Source organism: Hippopotamus amphibius, chromosome 2, assembly GCF_030028045.1.
Source record: "Hippopotamus amphibius kiboko isolate mHipAmp2 chromosome 2, mHipAmp2.hap2, whole genome shotgun sequence".
Taxonomy (NCBI): domain Eukaryota; kingdom Metazoa; phylum Chordata; class Mammalia; order Artiodactyla; family Hippopotamidae; genus Hippopotamus; species Hippopotamus amphibius.
In genome coordinates, this window is record NC_080187.1 from 216,391,219 (window position 1) to 216,414,728 (window position 23,510).

The 23,510-nt window shown below is 43.7% G+C and overlaps 1 protein-coding gene across 4 annotated transcripts in view; it reads left to right on the forward strand.

Annotated features, from left to right (window-relative positions):
• The first annotated feature begins 14,674 nt into the window (after positions 1–14,674).
• The window catches only part of TSPAN3 (tetraspanin 3), a 29,052-nt gene continuing 20,216 nt past the window's right edge, over positions 14,675–23,510 (forward strand). The window contains exons 1-2 of one of the 4 annotated variants that reach the window (XM_057723517.1): positions 14,713–14,972; positions 21,363–21,512. In XM_057723517.1, the coding sequence (XP_057579500.1) occupies positions 14,910–14,972; positions 21,363–21,512 (213 nt within the window). In that variant the 5' untranslated portion in view covers positions 14,713–14,909. Of the gene's footprint in view, positions 14,973–21,362; positions 21,513–23,510 lie in introns of all 4 variants that reach the window. The other 3 variants (XM_057723516.1, XM_057723519.1, XM_057723520.1) reach the window with 3 other exon arrangements.

Consider the following 23,510-nt stretch of genomic DNA (forward strand, 5'->3'; position numbering starts at 1 on the left):
CTTACATTCAAGTGGTTAATTGTAAGAATTATTTTTTAAAATATCCTGAATATTCAATTCGAGAAGCTGGAAAGGTATAATAAAACATTCTCAGGAAAGTCAGAGAGAGGAATAAAGAAAATGTAAAAAATTCATGACAGAAAAATAGAACAGAATTGATAAAATTAAAATCTGATCAGACTGCCAGTTGACTAAGAAAAAAAAGCAGAATCGTAAATATGTATCATTAGAAATGGCAAAGGGAAGGATACAGCTGCAGATGCAGAAGAGATTGTGCAGATTTTACGCAAATGATATGTATAACACAATGTCAAAAAATTTTTGAGAGCAGGTAAAATAGAAAGCTATTACGGATGAAATGGCAAAATTACTAGAAACATGTAAATTACCTAAGTTGACTCAATAAGCTGTAGAAGACTTAAATGGTCCAATAACTACAGAAGAAATTGAAAAGATTGTTCAGGATCTACCCACCAAAACACATAAATATGTAGTTGATTTCAAAGTAAAATTTGACAAACTTTCGAGGCACTGATATTCTTATTTAAACTATGCAGGACATAAAGATGGAAAGAGATTCTTTTGTAAAGCTGGCACACCAAAATCTGATACACAAAATAAACACTGGAATTATAATTACAAGAATTTAGATGCAGGAAGAGCAAGAAGGCTGCGGCACACACTGCCCTGTGAGGGCTGTGGCCGTAGGATGCACTATGTGTGTTCACCTGAGCACGAGTGGCCTGTCGCCCAAACGCAGCTGTGGGACCCTCTCGCGTACTGTGGTCCTGCCCTCCCATCACTCCCCACATCTACAATTTCATGGAGTATTTCCTATAGCCAGTTGACAGGGGAGAGAAGAACTGAACGAGGTTTACACACAGCTGGTCCACTAGAAGTGGACTCCTGTGGTGCTACTGTCCCACTCCGAGGTGGCCCCAAAAGATGGTGGGGAAGAGACATCTTCTCAAGGGCAGAATTTAGAACATTATATCTTGGCAACTTTCCTTGAGGGCAAGATGGCCTGAGATACAGATCTACATTGGTTTGTGAACAGCAGCGAATGGCCTGGCTGGATGACCGTGGGCTTGGAAGGAACAAGATGGGAGATTGGTGACCATATGGTCTGGGAAAGATAACGTGGGTGGATCTGTCAGAAGTGACCCAGAGGCAGAGACTAGTGTGTCTCATGTGGAAGCTCTCCAAAATGTCCTTACTGTGGAGGAAGTTCTCAATAACCAGGTGCACGTGATGACTTACCCAGTGGATGTGTTCATGTCTATCAACTTCTTTCCCCAACTACTCCTGGGGCTACTCAGGAATAAGGTGGTTTTGGAAGCGGCAGAGACCACCCGTCCAAGTAAGGACTTAACAGCCACTCCAAAGCTGAAGTAGCCACTGCTGCTGACAAGGGTCTGATTTCCAGCTGTAGAGACCAATTCTGCAAATCTGATGTCACACTACAGAGAAGAACAGTCAGCTCTATGATAGCAAGTTGGTTATACTGGATTCCTTCCATCATGGAGAGGCAGTGATTTGTCCTCAGGGGGGTCAATATGTATATTGGAGTCGAATAGACATTTTTTCTTCTTCATGCTTCCATCAGGACCAACGTCAGTGGACTTCATAAATACCATCAGAACAACGCATACAATACTATTTCTGCCCAAATAACTCACTTTACAGTCAAAGAAGTGAAGCAAAGGGCCAATGGTCATGGGATCCACCGGTCTTATCACATACCAGCAGAGCTGGCTTGAGAGAAGAGTAGAATGGACAGTTGAAGTTACGGCACCCTGGTAGACAACATCTTGTGAGTTTGGGACACTGTCCTCGAGGATGTGGTATGTTAGCTCAGCCAGCAACCAACTTATAGCGATCAGTTTACAGCAATCTTGGCACCAAGGTATGGATGTGGAGATGGCACGTGTCACTATTAAACCAAATAACCCCCTTTCAAAAAATTTGCTTTTTGTTTCCACAGCTCTACATGTGGTTGACAGGTTTTGATGTGCAAGGGAGGAAAGCTTCTATCTGGGACACAATAATGCTTCCACTGAATAGGAAGTTAATACTGCCAACCAGCCATTATAGGCTCTCATGCCAGTGGATGAAGCAGGCCCAGGGGAGGTCATGGCGTTAGCTGGGATGTTGGATTTACAGGTGTACTGTCCAGTACTGTAGCCACTAGCCACCCGTGGCTATTCTATTTAAATTTAAATTAATTTACACTAAATTAGAAATTCAGTTCGTCATACTACCCACATTTCAAGTGGTCAGTATCCACATATGGCTAACGTCTGCCTTATTAGGCTGTACCATACGGCTGTTGGCTACCATTCTACGCAGAGAAGATGTGGAACATGTCCACAATTGCAGAGAGTTCTATTGGACAGTGCTGACTGAGCGTCTTAAAGGGTACGGGGAGGTCATTACAATGGGGCCTGAGAAATGAGGTGGGCTCTCGGGAAACCCTCTGCTGTGCCTGCTGATACTGCTATGCGTAGCAGTCAATACAGAAGGAAGACCACCAGGGCCCAGACCCCTCAGGAATGAAGGTCTAGGCCACCCGGACAGGTCGCCCCTGCCAGATGAGATGTGGCTGAAGGCAAAGTCAACACGGAATAAATGGTAGAGGAGGGAAGTCATACGTCCAAGCCAAGGCATAGAGCCCTGCGTTCTCTACCCGTGTTTCCTTCCCTGCTCTGCCATGTATATATTTAAGTACCTTACTGAGTTTCTCTTGTATTTCCCTTTAATCCGCTATTGTATGTATTGTTTGCAGAGACTGGGACAGAATTAGAGAAGGAATGGACCTTGCCCAGGAAATCCTGGACTTGAGTTTGCTTAGAGTAACTGACAAAAGAGTGAAGATATTTTCATTTTGCTAGGCTGGAACTTTTTTGGGGGGGGTTCGGGGGGTGGGGCTTGCACTTAAGCATGGAAAGAAGTCTGAATTCTAGTAGGACTTGGTTGGTTATTTTGCCTTCCCAGGGTTTGGCTCTTCCAATAGCCTTCCAATGTTAAAGTAGAGTTGGTTTCTGTTGTTTGCAAACAAAACCTCTGACTGGTACAGAAACATAAATATTAGCAAGGAATAGACCACATGGCTTTCTGCAGATGACATGCTTGTCTTCCTAGAAATTCCCAAAGAATCAACAGGAAAAGAAATAAACAAAAGAAAAAAAAACCAGATGAAATAATTTACTGTGGTGACCAGATACAAAATTGCTTTCCTATTTATTAGCTTTATTCTGCAAGGAAATGTAATTTTTAAAATCCCATTTTCAGTGTAAAATAAAACCAGACCCAGAAGGACCTTGAATGTCAGACCATTTTGTCCCGAAGGTGATGAGGAGCCAGAAAAGATGCGAGAGCCGTGAGTGAGGCCCGTGCTAGGAAGCTGAACACAGGAGTGTGTGGGAGGGTGAGAGCTCCCAGGGCCAGGCCGGTTCCTCCTGGCAGGTCCCTGCTACTGCCGCCTGCGGTTCCGGGGCTGGGGCTGGAGATGGCTCAGAGCGAGAGCAGCACCAGCTGCAGTGCTTTCTGGTGGGGCATTCAAGGTCCAAGGTGGCTGGAGAGCAGGTGGGGGGCATTGGGGCTCCAGAGGGGTCTCTTGGGTGGGGTGTGAGTCAGTGCAGCCCCTCAGGCAGCAGCAGATCCAAGTTTTGTGGGGCCCTAAGCTTATACAATTGGAGGCCTTCCAAAAGGAAAAATAATAAAAATTATAAATACAAAATCAGGTACAAACATGAATAGTTACTTAGAATGAGAAAAGAAATCAAAGCAACCTACAAATAAGAAAAGCTGACATACTACAAATATCACAAAATCCCCCCAAACAGCATAATATTAAGTGCCTAATACACCTTTATAATACCTTGTTTTCCTTGATTTTTGACTACATACCTTTGATGGCCTCTTCATATGACAATACTATTTGGTACAGTACATGGCATTTCTTGCAAGGAGAATAGAAAGATAATTCAATGTTTCCTCTGGTGTGTTAGCTAATTTGTTATTTTATTATTAGGAAAGTTTCTTTCAGCTTCACAGCTTGTTGGTAAAGTTGTAAATTTTTATGATTGTTTTCAAATTAGGGGAAACTTCTATCCCACTTCTTTTACAAATGAACTGTAAGATCTCAGGGTAAAGGATCGATCTTAAAAACTCTGAACTGATGGCTCGTTAACCAGAGCAATTCAGATACATTCTTAAATGGCTACCACGTTGCTTTGAGCTCCATAATTGTGTAATAAAATCACCCTCATGCTACTTATACTGTACTTATTGATGAGTATGTGCGGGAGTTTTGTCACTACAGTCCTTGTTTCGCCAAGCCATCTTGCTGTGTTGGTGGCAATTTCGTGTGCCATTTCATCTGGAATTGCTAGACCTCATCAGGACACGATGCATCAGTTACACCAAAATGTGGTTCCATATATGGGGATGCAGAAAACGTGCAACTTCACACACAGAAGCAGCCCCTGTTTGCAGGACTGCTATAGTGCTCAAGCCCTATAAGCACTGGACTTCCGATACATTTCATTTTGCATGAATCCCATTAAAGAGAAACAAATTGTGTGGTGCATTTATTTATTCATTTTTAAAGTGTACAATTTGATTTTTTTTTCTTATTGGTTATGTATATATGGCAATCCCAATCTCTGAATTCATTCCCCCCCAACCACCCCTCCCCCCACTTTCCCCACTTGGTGTCCATATGTTTGTTCTGTACATCTGTGTCTCTATTTCTGCCTTGAAAGACAGTTGATTTGTACCATTTTTCTATATTCCACATATATGTGTTAATATACGATATTTGTTTTCTCTTTCTGACTCACCTCACTCTGTATGACCGTCTCTAGGTCCATACATGTCTCTACAAATGTCCCAGTTTCATTCCTTTTTCCAGCTGAGTAATATTCCATTGGTGTAGCACACATATAATTGTATCCGTGGCATTACTGAGTACGTTCACTGACAGGAGGGAGTTTCCATTTTGACTGGGCATCCATGAGAAATGAATTGGTGTTCTAATGATGGAAGAATTTTCCACAGACTAGCCTCTGGCTCTGTGCGCGTCACACTTTGTTTACCCTCCACGGCCTGCCGGTGCTGGGCTTTGACACGTTCATACTTCAGTATGGCCTCTGCCTGCACCTTCGGGTCGTGATGACGGGTGATGGTGGGTAGAAGTATTATTGCCAGGACGGCTGGCGATACACAGACATGCGTGTACACAGACGTGCCTGAAAATTACATACATGTATCCACTATCAAATAAACGTACCCTAGACTCAACCTCCCCTTAGCCGGATCCCCAAAATGCCCATGACCATCTGATACCCTCCAGCACGAGTGGAAACATGACAGACACCTTAGAGTGGAAGAGACAGTGGTCTTAACTGACACATTTTGCTTCTATACGTTTTACAGAAACATTATGACCATGTAAATACATTGCTGGGCCCCCTCCCAGGGCTTTGGAGGAGGCCTGTGTAAGTGAGCTTAATTAACATCACAGGAACTGGGGCACCAGGGAACCAGTCCCATTAATCAATCCTCTCGTCAAAATCACACCACAGTCCACACAACACCCTCAGGCTTACCCTCTCATCTGTCCTCACTCCAACTGTCAGGCAGGCACTATCATTCCCAGGCCGCAGATGAAAAATGGAAGCCCAGAGAGGAAGGACCCTTGGCCACGGTCACACAGCTGGCAAGTGATAGAGCCCAGCTCTTGTGTCCCAGTCCAGGGCTCAGTTGCTGCACCCGTCCTGTACTGTCTCATGTGCCTGCATAGTCACCCTAATAGAGGGCAAAGGAAGAAGTTATACCTCTGTTTGATAGAGGCGGTAGCCTTTATAGTCACCCCTCATACGTACACTCACAGGACAGTTGACAAGGCACTTTCATGCACATAAGTTCACTTAACTCATGGCAATCTGCAGAGAGCATTCTCCCCACTTTCTTGTAGAGGAAACTGAGGTACATGAAGGTCACATGGCCTGATGAAGGCCCAATAGTAAGAGTGAGAGAAGAGGCACTGGAAATCAGGTCTCCCCACTCCTAGTTCAATGCTCTTTTCACTGCACTTTGCGGCTTTCCCCTTTTGAGACCGAAGGGACCTCAGAGCATCATCTAGTCCAATCCCCTTGTCCCACAAATGAGATACTGAAGCCTGGAGAGAAGGAGGTACTTGCCCAGGTCACACAGGAAGTGGAGACAGACTCCTAATCTGTCCAGCTTGTCCCTCTGCCTCCCTTCTCCAGGCACCCTAGAGCCGTCATCTGCTCCTTCATGTCTAGGAGAATCCACTGCAGGTTGGCTCTTCGCCCTAACCTCTGAGTGACTGGTCCAGCAATAGCCCACACCAAGCAAGCCTATCATTGTGGTCCTGCCCAAACCCCTCTTCTTTGAAACGATCTCTAACCGCAGCCCCAAATGAACAGGGATAAGAGGCTTTGCTCTGGTGGGGGGCGAGTAGGTGGGGAGTCTAAGAGATGGAGAAGAATCCCAGACAGATGTAAGTGCAGAGCCCCTTGGTAGAAAGGCAGAAGTGTAGGAGATGAGCCCCTGTGCTGTAAGTTTCCCAATCCCATGATTCCTAGCATTACTGGGTCCAGGTTATTTTTCTGTGTGATACATTAGCGCACTTCCCCCATTGAGTCCCATGAGGAGGTTTTTGTACCATGCAATTGAGACATTATAGAATTCATTACTTTTTTAAACAGGTGAAGGGGTATATGGTTAACAAATCAAAACAAAACAAAAAGGGATACACTGGGAAGTCGTGCTGCCACCCATTCCTCATACACCCTATTCCTTAGTCCCCAGAGGTAACCACTTTTATAATTTCTGGTATATCTTTTCCAGCTTTCCTTATGCAGGTATAAGCAAATGTGAATATATATTTCTTACTCCCAAACCCTCTTCCTTACACAGAGGTAGCATATTATATATATTGTTGTGTATCTTGCTTCTTTCACTTAATAGTCCTGGCAATCATTGCATATCATTAGGTGATAATTTTTTTTTTTACAACCAAAGTCTGTAATTTACATCAGGGTTCACTTTTTGTGCTATACTTTCTATGGGTTTTGACAAATATATGATGGCGTGTATCCACCATTATAGTATCATACAGAGTAGTTTCATTGCCCTGAAAATCCTTGTGCTCAAGATGAAATAGTAGATGCAGAGCCAGGATTTCACTCCAAGATGTGTGACCCCAAGGCCAGGCTCCTTCCACTGACTGGAGCAGCCCTCTCTCCACGCTGATAATAGAAAGGAGCAGTTTTCACATTGGTTCCTTACTCTGTCTCTCTTCTACCCTCAGTGCAACAGACTGGGGGTGTTAACAGAGCTGGACCCTGAGGATGGAAGAGGGCAGTTAGCCTGCACAGTGTGAGACGTGGGAGGTGATACTTGTCTATTTGCCTGCACACACCTGCATAGCTAGCAGCGATAGTAGGGCTTATGGGAGGAAGTGGGGTTGTCCTTGTCTTTTTTAAATTTTTTTATTTTGTTTTTTTATTGGGGTATAGTTGGTTTACAATGTTGTGTTAGTTTTTGCTATATAGCAAAGTGAATCAGACATACGTATACATATATCCACTGTCTGTCCTTGTCTTTTCAGTGCACCATTCAGTGCCTTAGGAGCTGCTAGCCCAGCAGGAGCCACACTGTTCGATCTACAGACAGTTACTGAGGTCCTCCCAGGGGCATGGGATAGAAAGAGGCATAAGAAACAGTCCTTTTTCAAAAGGAGCTCATGGCACAGTCTGTCATGAGCCAATGTGGCAAGTGGTTTGATAAGAGAATGCATGGGGGGAGAGGGGGTTGTCAGCTCTCAGGGAAGAGGATTTAATCCAGCTTGAGGGGGTAGATCAGGAAGCCTTTCCAGAAGTGATGTCTGAGCTGAATCCTGAAGGATGAGCAGTCCTTCAAGGTAAAGGGGGATGAGAGTGGGCATTCCAGGCCACACGTGTAACATATTCAAAGGCCAGGAGGGGAGTGAGGGCAAGGCAGTTTTTGAAAACTGTCAGTGGCTCAATGTGTCCTGAGCCTCAGCCGGGGGCTTTGTTACAAGGGTCATTTAGCTAAGCTGGGATTTTGGTCTCTATTCAGTAGATAATGAGAATTATTAAAATCCTTTAAGTAAGGGTAAAGCATGGTCAGAGTTGCATTCTAGGAAGATTGTTCTGGGAGATGTCTTGTTTTAAATGGTATCTGGAGAGCAGCCCCCATTACAGCCTTCTGCACTTCTCACCAGAAAAACACAAAAAATGCAAAACAATTTTGAAAATCAAAACTGACAGACAATCAATTACTAGAATCTGAAAGGCAAAACAATTGCTTGCCCGTGCTTCAGCAAGGAAACAAAGCAATCCATTCACATAAATAAAGATAGAGATACACTTAATTCTCCTGACATCCAGAGACCCAAACTATCTAACAACTATAAAATCGTGCAGCTGTCCCTGTGCTGTAAATGGGCTGCTTTTTGAGACAGCCAACCCAGTGTTCTTAAATTTCTGTCCTTCTTGCATCGACCTTTCTGCAAGTAAATGAGGTTTCAGTCCCAAAGTAACAAAAGGAGAGAAAGTAGGAGAGCCTAGGGCTGGCACTTAGCATCCTAAAGGTGAAGAATCTCAAGGTAAAGCACAGCAGTGGGAGCAGGGATGGCAGGGGGAGAACTGGTAATGATCCATGATGTAGGGCACAGTTTTTCACAAATTCCACTGATCCAGACTAGCAGAGACCAGATAATGGGAACAGAAGAGGACCCCTACCTCTCTATGGAGCAAGAGGCTAGAAAAAGAACGGAAGACTAAGCCCAAAGTAGAAGGAAGGAAATAATAAGATAAGAAAAAAATAAATGAAATAGGAAAATAAACAATAGAGAAAAACTATTAGTTAAATTTTGCAATGTTGCTGGAAACACTGTCTATATACAAAAGTCAATAGTACTTCTAACCAGCTACAATTTCTGAAATTCAAAAATGAGACCATTTACAATGACATCAAAAAAGCAACAAATATATAGGAACAAACCTAATGAAAGATGTACAAGACTGCATACAACATTACTGAGAGAAACGAATGAAGACCTAAATAAAGGAAGGGAGGGAGATACCATGTTCATGGATTGGAAGGGTCAAGAATATTCATAGAAGCATCACTATAGATAACCTAAAAACTGGAAACAACTCAAATGTTCTTCAACAATAGAATGTATCAGTTCTTCATGATATAATCATACAGTTGAATGTATTCAGCAATAAGAATGAATAAACTACTACTATATGCAGCAACATGGATGAATTTCATAAACATAACATGGAGTGAAGGAAGCTAAACTCAGAAGAGTACATGCTGTACGATTTCATTTATATAAAGTTTGAAAACAGACAAAACTAATCTATGGTGTTAGAAGTCAGGATATTAGGGGATAATGACCAAAAAGAGCTATGAGAGAAGATTGCTGATGTGAGTCATCCTCTATTTCTTGACCTGGGTGGTGATTTCACAAGTGTGTTCACTCTGTTTTATAATCAGGATGTGCACTTATGGTTTGTGCATTTTTCTGAATGTAATGTTTTCATTCAGTACAAGTTTTAATAGAAAAAGGGATAATTTAGGAAATGGAAACGTGTGATATGAAGAACTTACAAGGCTTCTCAAATGCTGTGACCCAGTTGAATTCTGTGTCATATGTGGACCCTGCCACTCAGTAGTAGATCTGAGCATTTTATTCACTTATTCAACTCTCTCTGATTAAATAGTGCTCTATGAAATGGGTATTACTCTAATCACCCACCTCACCCTCATTTTGAAGAGAGTTGCAAAATCTGAAAGTATTAGTGAATACCATTCCTCATTTTACAGATGAGGAAACTGTAACTTCTCCAAGGTCACAAAACAACCGAGGGGTAAGAACCAAGAGTCAGCCTGAGCAGTTTGGTCCCAGGACTCGAGTTCCTTGTCACTTCACTGAATCAGCTTGTCAGCTGTTTCTCTTCTGTTCCACTCCTCTCCCACTTCCTGGAAAAGTGTTTCTCAAGCTCCGTAATTCATTCCACAATTCATGTGATGTCTTTGCCAACTTTGATAACACAGAAAACAATAAGATTCCTATTGTGTTTCAGCACTTGCCCATAATGGACAAACTTTTTAAGAGCTTGTAACACTGTACCAGGAAAATAGCTGAACAAAAGGCTTCTGTATTTTTGTCAGTAGAAGCAGAGTTGTGAAGGGCAGCACGATATGCATGTTCACTGCCAAGAAACTTGCATCATGATTTTCTGCATCTTTAAAGCCCTGAATCCATTAAGGCTTTTTAATTGGTATTGAGTAATACACCACGTGAATGGTGGGTATTATCCACATCTATCTCCGTGCTCCTCTTCATTTCATGTCTTATCTAGGAACTGTTAAAGTTTCTCAGTTAATTCTGCATCAACAGTTGGAATCATCAGTGTATCCTTGGCTATGTAAATGTAAAAATGCAGTTCTCTTTTTTAGGAAATACACTAAATTATGAACAGTAATTATCTCTGGGTTGTAGCTTTTTTTTTTTCTTGTATTCTCAACTTTTCTACGATGAATATATATCATCTTTGAAATAATACAACAATTTAAAATTAGCTTAGAATATGTAAATTTTTATATAATTAAATAATTGCAATTATGTCAAAATACATATGTAGTAAAAGACTGGAAGAAAGTATTAATAGTTTTTGTTCTGGATGTAGAGTAATGAGTTTTTGTCTTCCTTCTACTTTAGGGAATTTTCCAATTTTTTTGTGGTGATCGTATCAGTCAAGATTCTTGATTATGAATAACAGAAATTGATTCCAACTACCTTGAGTAGAAAAGGATTTATTATAAAAACATTAGGTAGTTCTCAGCATCTTTAGGAATGCTAGAAGCTAAGGAAGGCTTAGCAGGAGACAGCCCAGCCAAGGTCAAACCAAGGTTAATTGTTAGGTTAGAAGACTGCCACTGGCACTGCCACCCGGGCACTCACAGCCACCCCTGCTGCGGGACTCCTGACACCCCCACTGCTATCATAAACACTCTCTCTAACTGTCCCTGTATCTTTGTGTCACTCTCTCAAGGTTCAGATTTCTGGGCAGGATCATCTCTTTTGGTATCAATCATGTGCCCATGTTCTAGCTGCCTGAGTGCAGGAAGAAGGAGTGTCTACGTCTTGGCTGGGCTTCCCACAAGATTCATACAATAGTGATCCTTCCCAGGTAGGTAGGGTGTTCAAATGTGGGATAGCTAAAAAAGACAAATATCTGCTACAAGCAGATATTATTACTCTCTGTCTGTATTTTTATCTGTGGTTTTTTCCCTCGCAATGTCCCAAATCAGGCTGCAGAGCAGGTCTAATAAAGACACTAATCACTATAAGTAGACATTGCTTTTACAATGGAAAAAATAAATAAATCTTTTCTTTTTTTTTTGGTAAAACATAGCCACCGTGTGTCATGCAATGTGGATCAGACTGCATCTTACTTCACACGTTATAGATTAAGAAACAGGGTTTATTGGGGAAAGTTATAAGCCAAGGGTCAGTAAGAGAAGGCATGCGTGCCCCATCCTCCCCTCACCCCCCAAACAGATGTGCCACAGTCAGGTGCAGCAGGACACACAGTGGGTCTGCATATCTGGGGATGAACCTCACCCCTCATTTGCTCTTTTTCTGGGTGCAACTTGCCCGGGGATAAAACCAGCCTGCTTGAGCATTGGGCAGCTGGAATTTAGGGTGCCAGGAGTTCGCGAGAAGGCCGATTTACCAGAAGGAAGGATTCTCGTATTGGGTGGAAGCAGTCAGTGAGGGCAAGTGGGAGGCACGAGCAGCACCTCGAAAGGTGTGCTGTTCGTTGATCTAAGGAACACAGGCAGAGGAGGGGCAGGTGGAGTGAGAAAATCTAAGAGCCTAAGCCGGAGTCCTGGGAAACACCATCATCTAAGGGGACCAAGGAAGAAGAGTGGCCAGAGAGGTAAGCGGAGACCTAAGCGAGGGGGGTGTTCTGGAAGCTGCAGGAGGAGAGAGGTTTAAGCACAGGGATGTCAGTGGAGTCAAACGCTGATGAGAGGCCTTGTGAGATGAAAAACACCAGTGCTTACGAAGCACTTCGGTGCCAGGCGCCGTGCTGACAGCTCTAAGTGTAATAACTCACTTAATTCTCACAACAGCCACGTGAGACAGGGGCTAGCGTCATGATCCCCTCCCGAAGACGAGGGGGTTGAGGCACAGAGAGGTCGCCCAGCTAGTGAAGTGGGGGGGCTATGGTTTGAACCCGGGCTCTCTGGTCTCTGCGTCTGTGCTCTTCACCGTTATACACACTGCCTCAGAGAAGGGGTGATAGATGGATCATTGGTAACATTGGCAGGAACAATTTCGTGGCATTGTGGGGTGAAACCACAAAGCAGTGAGCAACAAAAAAAGTGAGTCAGAAGCAAGAGAGTCAAGATCAGAAGGCCAGCCCTTAACTACAAAGAGTGGTCCAGCTGCATCACCTGGGAGCCCGTTAGCCGTGTAGAACCTCGAGCCCAGCCCCATCTTCTGAAACAGACCCTGCATTTAACAAGCTCCTCAGGTGATTCACACGCATGGTGAAGTCTGAGAAGAGCTGATCTTTCAGGACTAGATGAGCTTTCAGGAACTTTGGATGAGAGAAGAAAGAGAGAAAGAAAAATGCAGTGTTAAGTGAAAGATTTTTCTTTTTAGGATGGAGAGACTGGAGCATGTTTGTAAACTTAGAGCAGTGGTTTGCAACCCTGACAGTACATTAGAAGCACATGGGGGTGCTAAGGTCCACGCCCAGAAGAATGTCTTGTGGCCCAGATGATTCTAATATTGAGGGGGTGTGGTAGGAAGACTCACCCAAGGGTCACAGTAAGGAAGAACGGGATGGAGGTGCAGGTGCCAGGGAATTAAGGCCTTTTCAGGTAAATGGGAAGGGATGAGGCTGAAGAAATGCAAAGGAGATGTTTGGGGAAGGAGGAAGAGCATCACAGTAAAACAGAGAGAGAGAAATTTGTAGAGGTTGGGACCAGCAAAGAGATAGACACTCAAAGGGAATCACAGCTGAGAGCTGTAATTAACTGATTGATTGATTTCTTAAATTTTAACTGGGATATGATGTGGCAAGAATGGTACTTAAAAAACTGAAGGAAGATAGTGTTACTGGCCTGCTCAAAGTCTTGCAGTATCTTTCCTTCACATATGGCTTACTAGGGCCCTTGGTGATCTGGCCTTGCTGACTTCGTTCTCTGCTCCCCACTCATCTCCTGCACATCAGGCTCGTTAATGTTCTTTTTCCTACTGATCATGTTCCTGCCTCGGGGCCCTTGTACTGGCTATTCCCATCTTTGGGCTATTCTTCCTCTAAATATTCACACAGCCTGCTCCCTCACTTCAGTTGTGTCTCCTCCAATGTCCTCTCCTCTCAGAGGGTTTCCCTCATCACTCTCTATCCCTTTCCTCTGAATTATTTTCTATCACTACTCAATAACATGTCATAAACCTATCTGCCTATTCGTTTAAGGTCTACCTAATCTACCAGAATATGAGCTCCATGGGACAAGGATTTGTTTTGCTCACTGTGAAACACCCACCACCTAGAACAATGAGGCACAGAGGTGGTGCTTGCAAAAAGTTTATTGAGTGAATAACTGGCGGCTGCTGCTGCTGGGTGCACATCAATAGGAGGCTGAGATGAAAAGGTATTGCTGAGAGTGCCTGGGGAAGGTGATCAGCCAGGGAGATTGCAGGAGAATGAGATGATTAAGAACAAGCAAATGGGCATCTTTAAGGGCCAATCGAAAGGTGAGTGCACGGTTGTAATGGCAGGTAAGGCAGTAAACAGTCAAGTTCTGTGTGTGGCTGAGAACGTGGTTTTTGTCCTAGGCCACTTACTCTCTGTGTGGCTCCGGGTAAGTTTGTTAATCTGTCTAAGCCTCAATTACCCCACCAGTAAACTGAACCTGATAACCATAATAGCTTCCATCTAAGGTTGTGATGGAGGTTAATTGAGCAAATGTGCATAAAAAGCCTGGCATGGGGTGAGCTCTCAATTGTTGATTACTACGATCGATCCAAGATTGGGGGAAGTGTTGCAATGTAAAAAGATGTCTCTGTAATCCTTCTAAGTCTTGTTCCAAAATGCCCTACCCAGGAATAGATGTGTTACCTTGACCCCAACATACACCTACACGAAAATATCGCCTTGCCAACCCTATCACCAGCCTTTTCTCTTTTCCGATGACTGTAAGCTAGCCTAGAGCTTGGCATAATAAGTTCTCCATAAATATTTGTTGATGTTCACTGCACTTCTCCCAGACAATCCTTAGGTGTTAACTTTGTCAGGAAAATCTCGATGTGAAGTGGAAGATATTACTGTCTCCGACCTCCTTACGGGAGAACGGGCTAGGTAGAAAAACAGCGTTCTTCGCACTCCGAATCACCTATAATATTGGCATAGTAAACGCAGCTCAATACGAGGGGACTGGGTTTGGTCCTCTGGAACCTCCCTAATGAGCCACTCGCATCCAAGGGCTGCCAGAGGCCCAGAAAGGGCGCTGAGCGTTCGTCTCCTTTAAAAGGCGTGGTCCCACTGTAGCCACCACAGGAGTGATTGGCTGAAGCTGCCTGTTCCGGGGGCGGGACTCGGTTGCCAGGGAGCGGAGCGGGGGCCCGGCGGAGACTGCGGCGGCTGCGCGGAGGAGCGAAGTGCTTGCTGGGGCGGGGGTGCGCGACGGCGCCGGGGGCTGCGGTGAACGCCTCGCAGGCCGTGCAGTTCCCAGCGGGGAGGCGCCGTCGCCATTGCCGCCTCGCTCGGTGAGCGCGTCCCGCTCGCCGAGCAGGGCCCCAGCCGACCGCCGGCACCATGGGCCAGTGCGGCATCACCTCCTCCAAGACCGTGCTGGTGTTTCTCAACCTCATCTTCTGGGTGAGCCCGGCCGGCGGGCGGGAAAGGGCGAGGGGCCGGCGCGGGGGCCCGAAGGAGGCCTCGGCTGAAGCGCCTGTGGGGCCCGGCGAGGACCCGGGCTGGGCAGGCGCCGGCGCTGGGGAAGTGGGGGAGCGACGGGGCCCTGCGGCCGAGGCGTGGGGGCGGGGGGCGGCTCCGGAGGCCGCTTCGCTGGGTCCTTCCCTGGCCGGGACGGAGGCTCCGGGCGTAGAGGGCGGTGATGGGAAGCCCTCGGGGTCTCCTGGCGGCCTCCGCGCTCAGGCCCGACGCCCCGGCCGACGGGCTCTGTGCCAGGGGCCGGCGCCGAGAGGCCCCCCGACCTCCCCCTCGGAGCAGCCCGCTGGCCGGAGAGCTCTCATTGCAGATCCTTTCAGGACGTCAGGCCCGAAATAGGATATTCCCCAGAGGCTCGGGCCCGGCTCTCTTTGTCAGGGCCCGAAGCCCCCGCAGCTCCAGGTGCGGCCCCGAGGCGTGCGAGCAAATGGTGCACAAGTGCGGGGACGCGCCCGGCTCAGGGGCGAGGGGGTTGCCTTAGGGCTCTTTGTGTGTGGAGAACTGGTTGACTGGTTACCAGCCCAGAAAACGGAAAGGTTTCAACTTGAAAAACCGAATAATCCTGTGACCAAGGAAAATGTATCTATGTGTTTGGCCATTGGGGTGGGTAGCCTGAGATGATACACCATGGTTAAATATGGCTCGGATGTCACAAGATCTTGAAAGCGATGAGTTTACTTTCAGTAAAAGGTGGCTTATGAATTTTTTGGACACGCCCTCAAAGAAAGGGGTATTTACAGCCACTTCATCTTACTTCAGGTCCTTATCTAGCCAAGGACTTTTGTGATAACCTGTGTTATTCCTGTCAGTGTCTCCACCCTCTAGTTCATCTGGACCTTGCACCCGGATAAATCTTATTAAGCATTTCTTCCCTCACATCATTTCATTTAAAAAAATACCCCCCCCCCCACCCCCCAAAAGAAAAAAAGTTCAGTAGAATAAGTTTCAGCCTCTTTCTGGTATTGCAACTGACGTCCTCGATCACTTTCCTTCCTCACTATTGACCGTGTTCTTCAACACTTGCTGCCCTGGACACACTTCTCTGTCCCCAGTCCCCAGGACACTTCTTGAACATTCCCATTTCCCATACTTCCCATTCAACTCTTCCCCACAAATATACCTTAATTAGGAGGAATTCTTTCCTTCTTACAACCCTTTCTCCTCTCCCTCAACAAAGGGTGAAACTTTTCATATGATGACTGCTGTATCGTAAAAGGGTACTTACATATAATGAGGCAGTGACTATACCATAGAGTCTTTCAGGGTATAAATGGTGTGAGGAAAAGAATACGGATAGTACTGTTGAGAATCACCCACGTGACATTGGGGTTTCCATGAGTCCTTCAGAGCAGTGTTTCTTATGCTTTAGTTTGACTTGCAAGCCTTTTTAAAAGGTAAAAGAATTTCCAGGGATCTGCAGATGAGAAACACCATTAGATAAGAATACTTTTAGGTGTAGACTTGGCTTTTTAGCCTTTACAGTTCCTTGTGATTTTTATGGGCATAACAATTTGATTTTGAAGAAGAGTCTGTGTACTATCAGGTGAATTCTAGGCTATTCAAGCTCAGGGACTGGAATTGGTAATGAAACAAAATATTGGAAATACAAGAGTCATTTTCTTTAAATAATTAAATTTTCATTTAAGATAGCAGTTGATTCAGAGGTTCATTAATCTTTAGAAATTATGTAAGTATGTGTACTGTTGTCACTAGTGAAGAAGGTTATGTTGAACTTCAGTTGTGCTTTTCATTATGAGTTCTTGCCAAGACTGAAGTTAAACTATGTGGTAAAAACACCCTTTACCTAGGTTAGTGGGATAGTAAAACGTTTGTGAGCTGTGATGAGGAAATTACGCAGACATGCAGGGGAAAAAAATTGTGGCATACAGTAGGATTAGTGCAACATAACTGAGGAGGGAACAATAATAGTTGTGTCACCCACCAAAGTGTTTAAGGACCAGCCATTGGAATCTGAGGATGTTGGTAATCATATCTAACATTTGAGTGCTTTTTAAACCCAGGTACTATGCTAAGCACCTTACATGGAGTATCCTCATAACAATTCCATCTGGCAGGGAGTATTCTGCTTCTTTTACAGATGAGGACATTAAAGTTTACTTAAAGTGGCACACCCAAGGTGGGGCAGAGCCAGCCTTCAAACCCAGGTTGTCCTGTACTCTAGAGCCTGTGGTGTTAGATCAAAGTGTAATTTCAAAAGATTTGGAATGGGGAAGGCTATATTAGGGTCACGTGCTTTTAACCTTGTTTAGAACCTGCACTAGCATTTAAACCACACTATTTAACTTGTCAGTTTAAAAAATTAGGTCATTATGAGGAAGTACATAAAACAGATGTTAACCTGTTCTTCCTGGGAATTTGTAATGCATTTTTCAGTTTTAATAAGTATATTCTTATATAGTGGCCCCTTCCTCCTTTTAATACCTTAATGTGTAAGTGGAAGAGAAGAATAAGCATTCCCTACATAGAGCATCTCTAAAGTTTATCTAGGTTCCCTTGGGCAACTTTAACAAAGATTTTTTTTTTAAGAACTTTTATTGAGATACAGTTTACAGACAATAAACTGCATATATTTAGAGTGTACAATTTGGTATCCCAATCTCCCAGTTCATTCCTCCCCAACCCTCCCTGCTTTCCCCACTTGATGTCCATATGTTTGTTCTCTACATCTGTGTCTCTATTTCTGCCTTGCAAACCAGTTGATTTGTACCATTTTTCTATAGTCCACATATATGTGTTAATATAGAATATTTGTTTTTCTCTTTCTGACTCATTTCACTCTATATGACAGTCTCTCGGTCCATCCATGTTTCTACAAATGTCCCAGTTTGTCTGCTAACTTTGGGTTTTGTTTGCTCTTCTTTCTCTAGTTTCTTTAGGTATAAGATTAGATTGTTTATTTGGGATTTTTCTTGTTTCTTGAGGTAGGATTGTATCACTATAAATTTCCCTCTTAGAACTGCCTTTGCTGCATCCCATAGGTTTCAGATCATTGTGTTTTCATTGTCATTTGTCTCTAGGTATTTTTTGATTTCCTCTTTGATTTCTTCAGTGATCTCTTGGTTATTTAGTAGCGTATTGTTTGGCTTCCATGTGTTTGTGTTTTTCACAGTTTTTTTTCCAGTAATTGATTTCTAATCTCATAGCCTTGTGGTTGGAGAAGATGCTTGATATGATTTCAATTTTCTTGAATTTACCAAGGCTTGATTTGTGACCCAAAATGTGATCTGTCCTGGAGAATGTTCCATATGCACTTGAGAAGAATGTGTAATCTGCTGTTTTTGGATGTAATGTCCTATAGGTATCTATTAAATCAAGCTGATTTATTGTGTCACTTAAAGCTTGTGTTTCCTTATTAATTTTCTGTGTGGATGATCTGTCCATTGGTGTAAGTGGGGTGTTAAAGTCCCCCACTATGATTGTGTTACTGTCGATTTCCTCTTTCATAGTTGCTAGCATCTGCCTTATGTATTGAGGTGCTCCTATATTGGGTGCATATATATTTATAATTGTTATCTCCTCTTCTTGGATGGATCCCTTGATCTTTATGTAATGTCCTTTCTTGTCTCTTGTAACATTTTTTATTTTAAAGTCTATTTTATCTGATATGAGTATCGCCACTCTAGCTTTCTTTTGATTTCCATTTGCATGGAATATCTTTTTCCATCCCCTTACTTTCAGTCTGTATATGTCCTTAGGTCTGAAGTGGGTCTCTCATAGACAGCATATATATATGGGTCTTGTTTTTGTATCCATTCAGCCAGTCTGTGTCTTTTGGTTGGTGCATTTAGTCCATTTACATTCAAGGTAATTATTGATATGTATGTTCCTGTTACCATTTTCTTAATTGTTTTTGTAGGCCCTTTTCTTCTCTTATGTTTCCTGCTTAAAGAAGTTCCTTTAGTATTTGTTGTAGGGCTGATTTGGTGGTGCTGAATTCTCTTAGCTGTTGCTTGTCTGTAAAGCTTTTGATTTCTCCGTCAAATCTGAATGAGACCCTTGCTAGGTAGAGTATTCTTGGTTGTAGATTCTTGCCTTTCATCACTTTAAATATATCATGCCACTCCCTTCTGGCCTGCAGAGTTTCTGCTGAGAAATCAGCTGTTAACCTTATGGGAGTTCCCTTATATGTTATTTGTCATTTTTCCCTTGTTGCTTTTAATAACTTTTCTCTGTCTTTAATTTTTGTCAGTTTGACCACTATATGTCTTGGCATGTTTCTCCTTGGGTTTATCCTGCCTGGGACTCTCTGCGCTTCCTGGACTTGGGTAGCTCTTTCCTTTCCCATGTTAGGGAAGTCTTATTTATTTATTTATTTTGAGGTACATCAAGTTCAATCATCTGTATTTATACACATATTCCCGTATTCCCTCCCTCCTGTTAGGGAAGTTTTCAACTGTAACCTCTAACAATATTTTTTCAGGTCCTTTCTCTCTCTCTCTTCTTCTGGGACCCCTATAATGCAAACATTGGTGTGTTTAACATTGTCCCAGAGGTGTCTTAGGCTGTCTTCAGTTCTTTTCATTCTTTTTTCTTTATTCTTTTCTGCATCCGTGGTTATCATCATTCTGTCTTCCAGGTCACTCATTCGCCCTTCTGCCTCAGTTAATCTGCTATTGGTTCCTTCTAGTGTATTTTTCATTTCATTTATTGTGTTGCATATCTCTGTTTGTTCTTTAATTCTTCCAGGTCTTTGGTAAACTTTTCTTGCAACTTTTTGATCTTTGCATCCAGTCTTTCTTCAAAGTCCTGGATCATCTTCACCATCATTATTCTGAATTCTTTTTCTGTAAGGGTGCCTATCTCCTCTTCATTTAATTGTTTTTCTGGGGTTTTATCCTGTCCCTTCATCTGGTACAAAGTCCTCTGCTTTTTCATTTTCTCTATCTTTCTGTGGCTGTGGTTTTAGTTCCACAAGAGGAAATACTGCTGATACTGCTTGATACTGCTGTCTGCCCTCTTGTGGAGGAAGCTGTCTAGGAGGCTCCTGGGTGCTTCCTGATGGGAGGGACTGATGGTGGGTAGGGCTGGGTGGGTGCAGCTCAGTAAGACTTTAATCCGATTAGGTGGGCTGGGCTCAGTAAAACTTTAATCTGCTTGTCTGCCAATGGGTGGGGCTGTGTTCCCACCCTGTTGGTCGTTTGGCCTGAGGCCACCTAGCACTGGAGCCCATAGGCTCTTTGGTGGGGCTAATGGCAGACTCTGGGAGGGCTCACGCCAATGAGCACTTCCCAGAACCCCTGCTGCCAGTGCCCCTGTCTCCTCGGTGAGCCACAGCTTCCTGCCACCTCCACAGGCAACCTCCCAACACCAGCAGGTAGGTCTGGTTCAGTCTCCTATGGGGTCACTGCTCCTTCCCCCTGGGTCCTGGTGAGCACACTTTTTTGTGTGCCCTCCAAGAGTGGAGTCTCCGTTTCCCCCAGTCCTGTGGAGGTCTTGCAATCCAATCCCGCTGGCTTTCAAAGTCTGATTCTCTAGGGGTTCCTTCTCCCATTGCTGGACTCCCAGGTTGAGAAGCTTGACTTGGGGCTCAGAACCCTCACTTTAGTGGGTGGACTTCTGCGGTATAACTGTTCTCCAGTTTGTGAGTCACCCACCCAGCATTTATGGGATTTGATTTTAATACGATTGTGCCCCTCCTACCATCTCACTGCGGCTTCTCCTTTGTCTCTGGATGTGGGGTGTCTTTTTTGGTGAGTTCCAGTGTCTTTCTGTCAGTGATTGTTCAGCAGTTAGTTGTAATTCCGGTGCTCTTGCAAGAGGGAGTCCTCCTACTCTGCCATCTTGATCCTACAAGATATTTTTTTTTAAGTTAAAATTTATATTTGGAAATAAAAATTCATGATAAATTTTTTAAAATAAACTTATTTATTTATTTATTGGCTGCGTTGGGTCATCATTGCTGCACATGGGCTTTCTCTAGTTGCAGCAAGCAGGGGCTGCTCTTCATTGTGGTGTGTGGGCTTCTCATTGCGGTGGCTTCTTTTGTTGCAGAGGATGGGCTCTAGGTGTGTGGGCTTCAGTACTTGTGGCACATGGGCTCAGTAGTTGTGGTGCACGGGCTTAGTTGCTCTGTGGCATGTGGCATCTTCCTGGGGCAAGGATCAAACCTGTGTCCTCTGCCTTGGCAGGCAGATTCTTAACCAATGTGCCACCTAGGAAGTCCATGATAAATTTTTAATAAAATTGTCACATAGGAACACACCTTAAGATACCATTAACGTGCTTCATTTACTTAGAAAAAGTTACATAGTCAAAACAAATAACTCTCATTTATAAATGTGAGTTCCTTTCTTTTAGCAAAAGAAAGCTCACGGGAAAACCAGCGGTATACAGCCATGCCAGGGCCGCTCAACACCTCCTGAGCTAGGAGGCTCCGAGCCTGGCCTCCTGGCTGGGGGCCATAGCAAAGATGTTTTAACTGTTGCACTGGCTCTTCACTATCAGATGGTAATGACTAATTGTTGATAAATGTTAAAGTTTAATTGCTTTGGCAACATCTTTAAACTGCATCTCTCAATATCCTGATATCCTGGTTCCATTGGCAGTTTGTTCAGTGAGCTGTGATGTGGAAATAGATATATACTTGAAATACTTAGGATAGGCATTACATGATCTGACAGCCAAAGTTGTTAATGTTGACTTGGTGTAGATTATTTTGGACACTGCCGTCTAAGAAAGTTACTGTGGAAAGGCACAGAGGGGAAACAGTGGTTTCTAAAATCCTGAAGGTTGTCTTAGTGGAAATTGAGAGTTCCTCACTAAATTCCAAATTGTTAGGGCTTATAGCATGAAAGGTAGTTTTGGACAAGTGAAGGGATGTACAACTTGGATCTCTGTTGTTGTTGTTTTTTTTTATAATTAAACTTTTTTTTAAAATTTATTTATTTAATTTATTTATTGGCTGCATTGGGTCTTCGTTGCTGCACACGGGCTTTCTCTAGTTGCTGAGAGCAGGGGCTACTCTTCACCGCGGTGCGTGGGCTTCTCGTTGTAGTGGCCTCTCCTGCTGTGGAGCGCGGGCCCTAGGCGCATGAGCTTCAATAGTTGCGGCACATGGGCTTAGTAGTTGTGGCCCACGGGCTCTAGAGCACAGGCTCAACAGCTGTGGCACACGGGCTCAGTTGCTCCGCGGCACGTGGAATCTTCCCAGGGCAGGGCTCGAACCCATGTCCCCTGCATTGGCAGGCAGATTCTTTACCACTGCGCCACCCAGGAAGTCCCGGATCTCTGTTTTTTATAGAGTGGCATAGCTTTAAATGTAAGTGCATTAGTTCTAGACCCATGATAATTTTTGGAAGACAGGAGTGTTTGAGTTACATGACTAAATTTTGAAGGCTATTGGGACAGTCATTAACCTCTTCTTTAAACTGCACTTTTACACCAAGGTCAGACAAGAGTCTTAATTCAGTGGGTCATTTGATCTAACACAGGGGGCCTCATCTAAAACAAGTTTAAATCAGTACTTTATAATTTCAGGGTTTTGTTCTGATAAGATAATTGAGTACCTAATAAAGTCCCATGTTATACAAATTACCTTTACTTTTTCTACCCTATGAGAAAAACCGATTGACTAGTATTTATTTTGTTCACATGTATTTTAGGCATTATAGGGACTACAAGAGAAAGCTTTGTCCATGCTTGCAGCATTTATAGTCTGGCACATCTGCTTAGGGTGTTGTTTTTCATCAGTATGAAAGGCCATAGTAACACTGAAACAGCTGTGGAGTAGGAAATACCACAAAGTTAAACACCTTTTAAATGCTTTTGGAAACAATTTTGGAATGTGGCATCTTCACTAATCATCATTGACTCATATGAAATACGTTTTTTATACAAGTCATATTTAAAAGCCATATATAAGCTTCAAAGCTTACTTTATCTTAAAAAAATTCACATTACACTTCCCTCTAAATACATATAATTAAGGAAAATTGCTTTGTTAAACAAATACAACAAATGTTTAAGCACGTACTTTGTACTTTATATTACTGATAAAATGATGGAAAAGTGAAGAACTTTTTTTTTGGTGGAGCAAGAGAGACAATTAAAAATAAGCAAGAAAAATAGATAGTAATGTGTTATGCAGAAAATTAAAATAAGGTGATGTGATAGAGTGATTGGGTGCCTTTTTAGGTTGGCAAAGAAGTCTTCTCCAAGGAGGTGAAATTTAATCTGGAATATGTGAAGGAACAGATTTTGGGGTGATTTGGAGGAGATGGGGGACATTTAAGACAGGAACAGGGACTTCCCTGGTGGCTCAGTGGTTAAGAATCCGCCTGCCAGTGCAGGGCACATGGGTTCAATCCCTGGGCCTGGAACATCCCACATGCCACGGAGCAACTAAGCTTGCAACTAGTACTAGTTGTGCCACAACTGCTGAGCCTGCATGCTGCAACTACTAAAGCCCACGCACCTAAGAGCCTTTGTTCCACAAGAGAAGCCCAT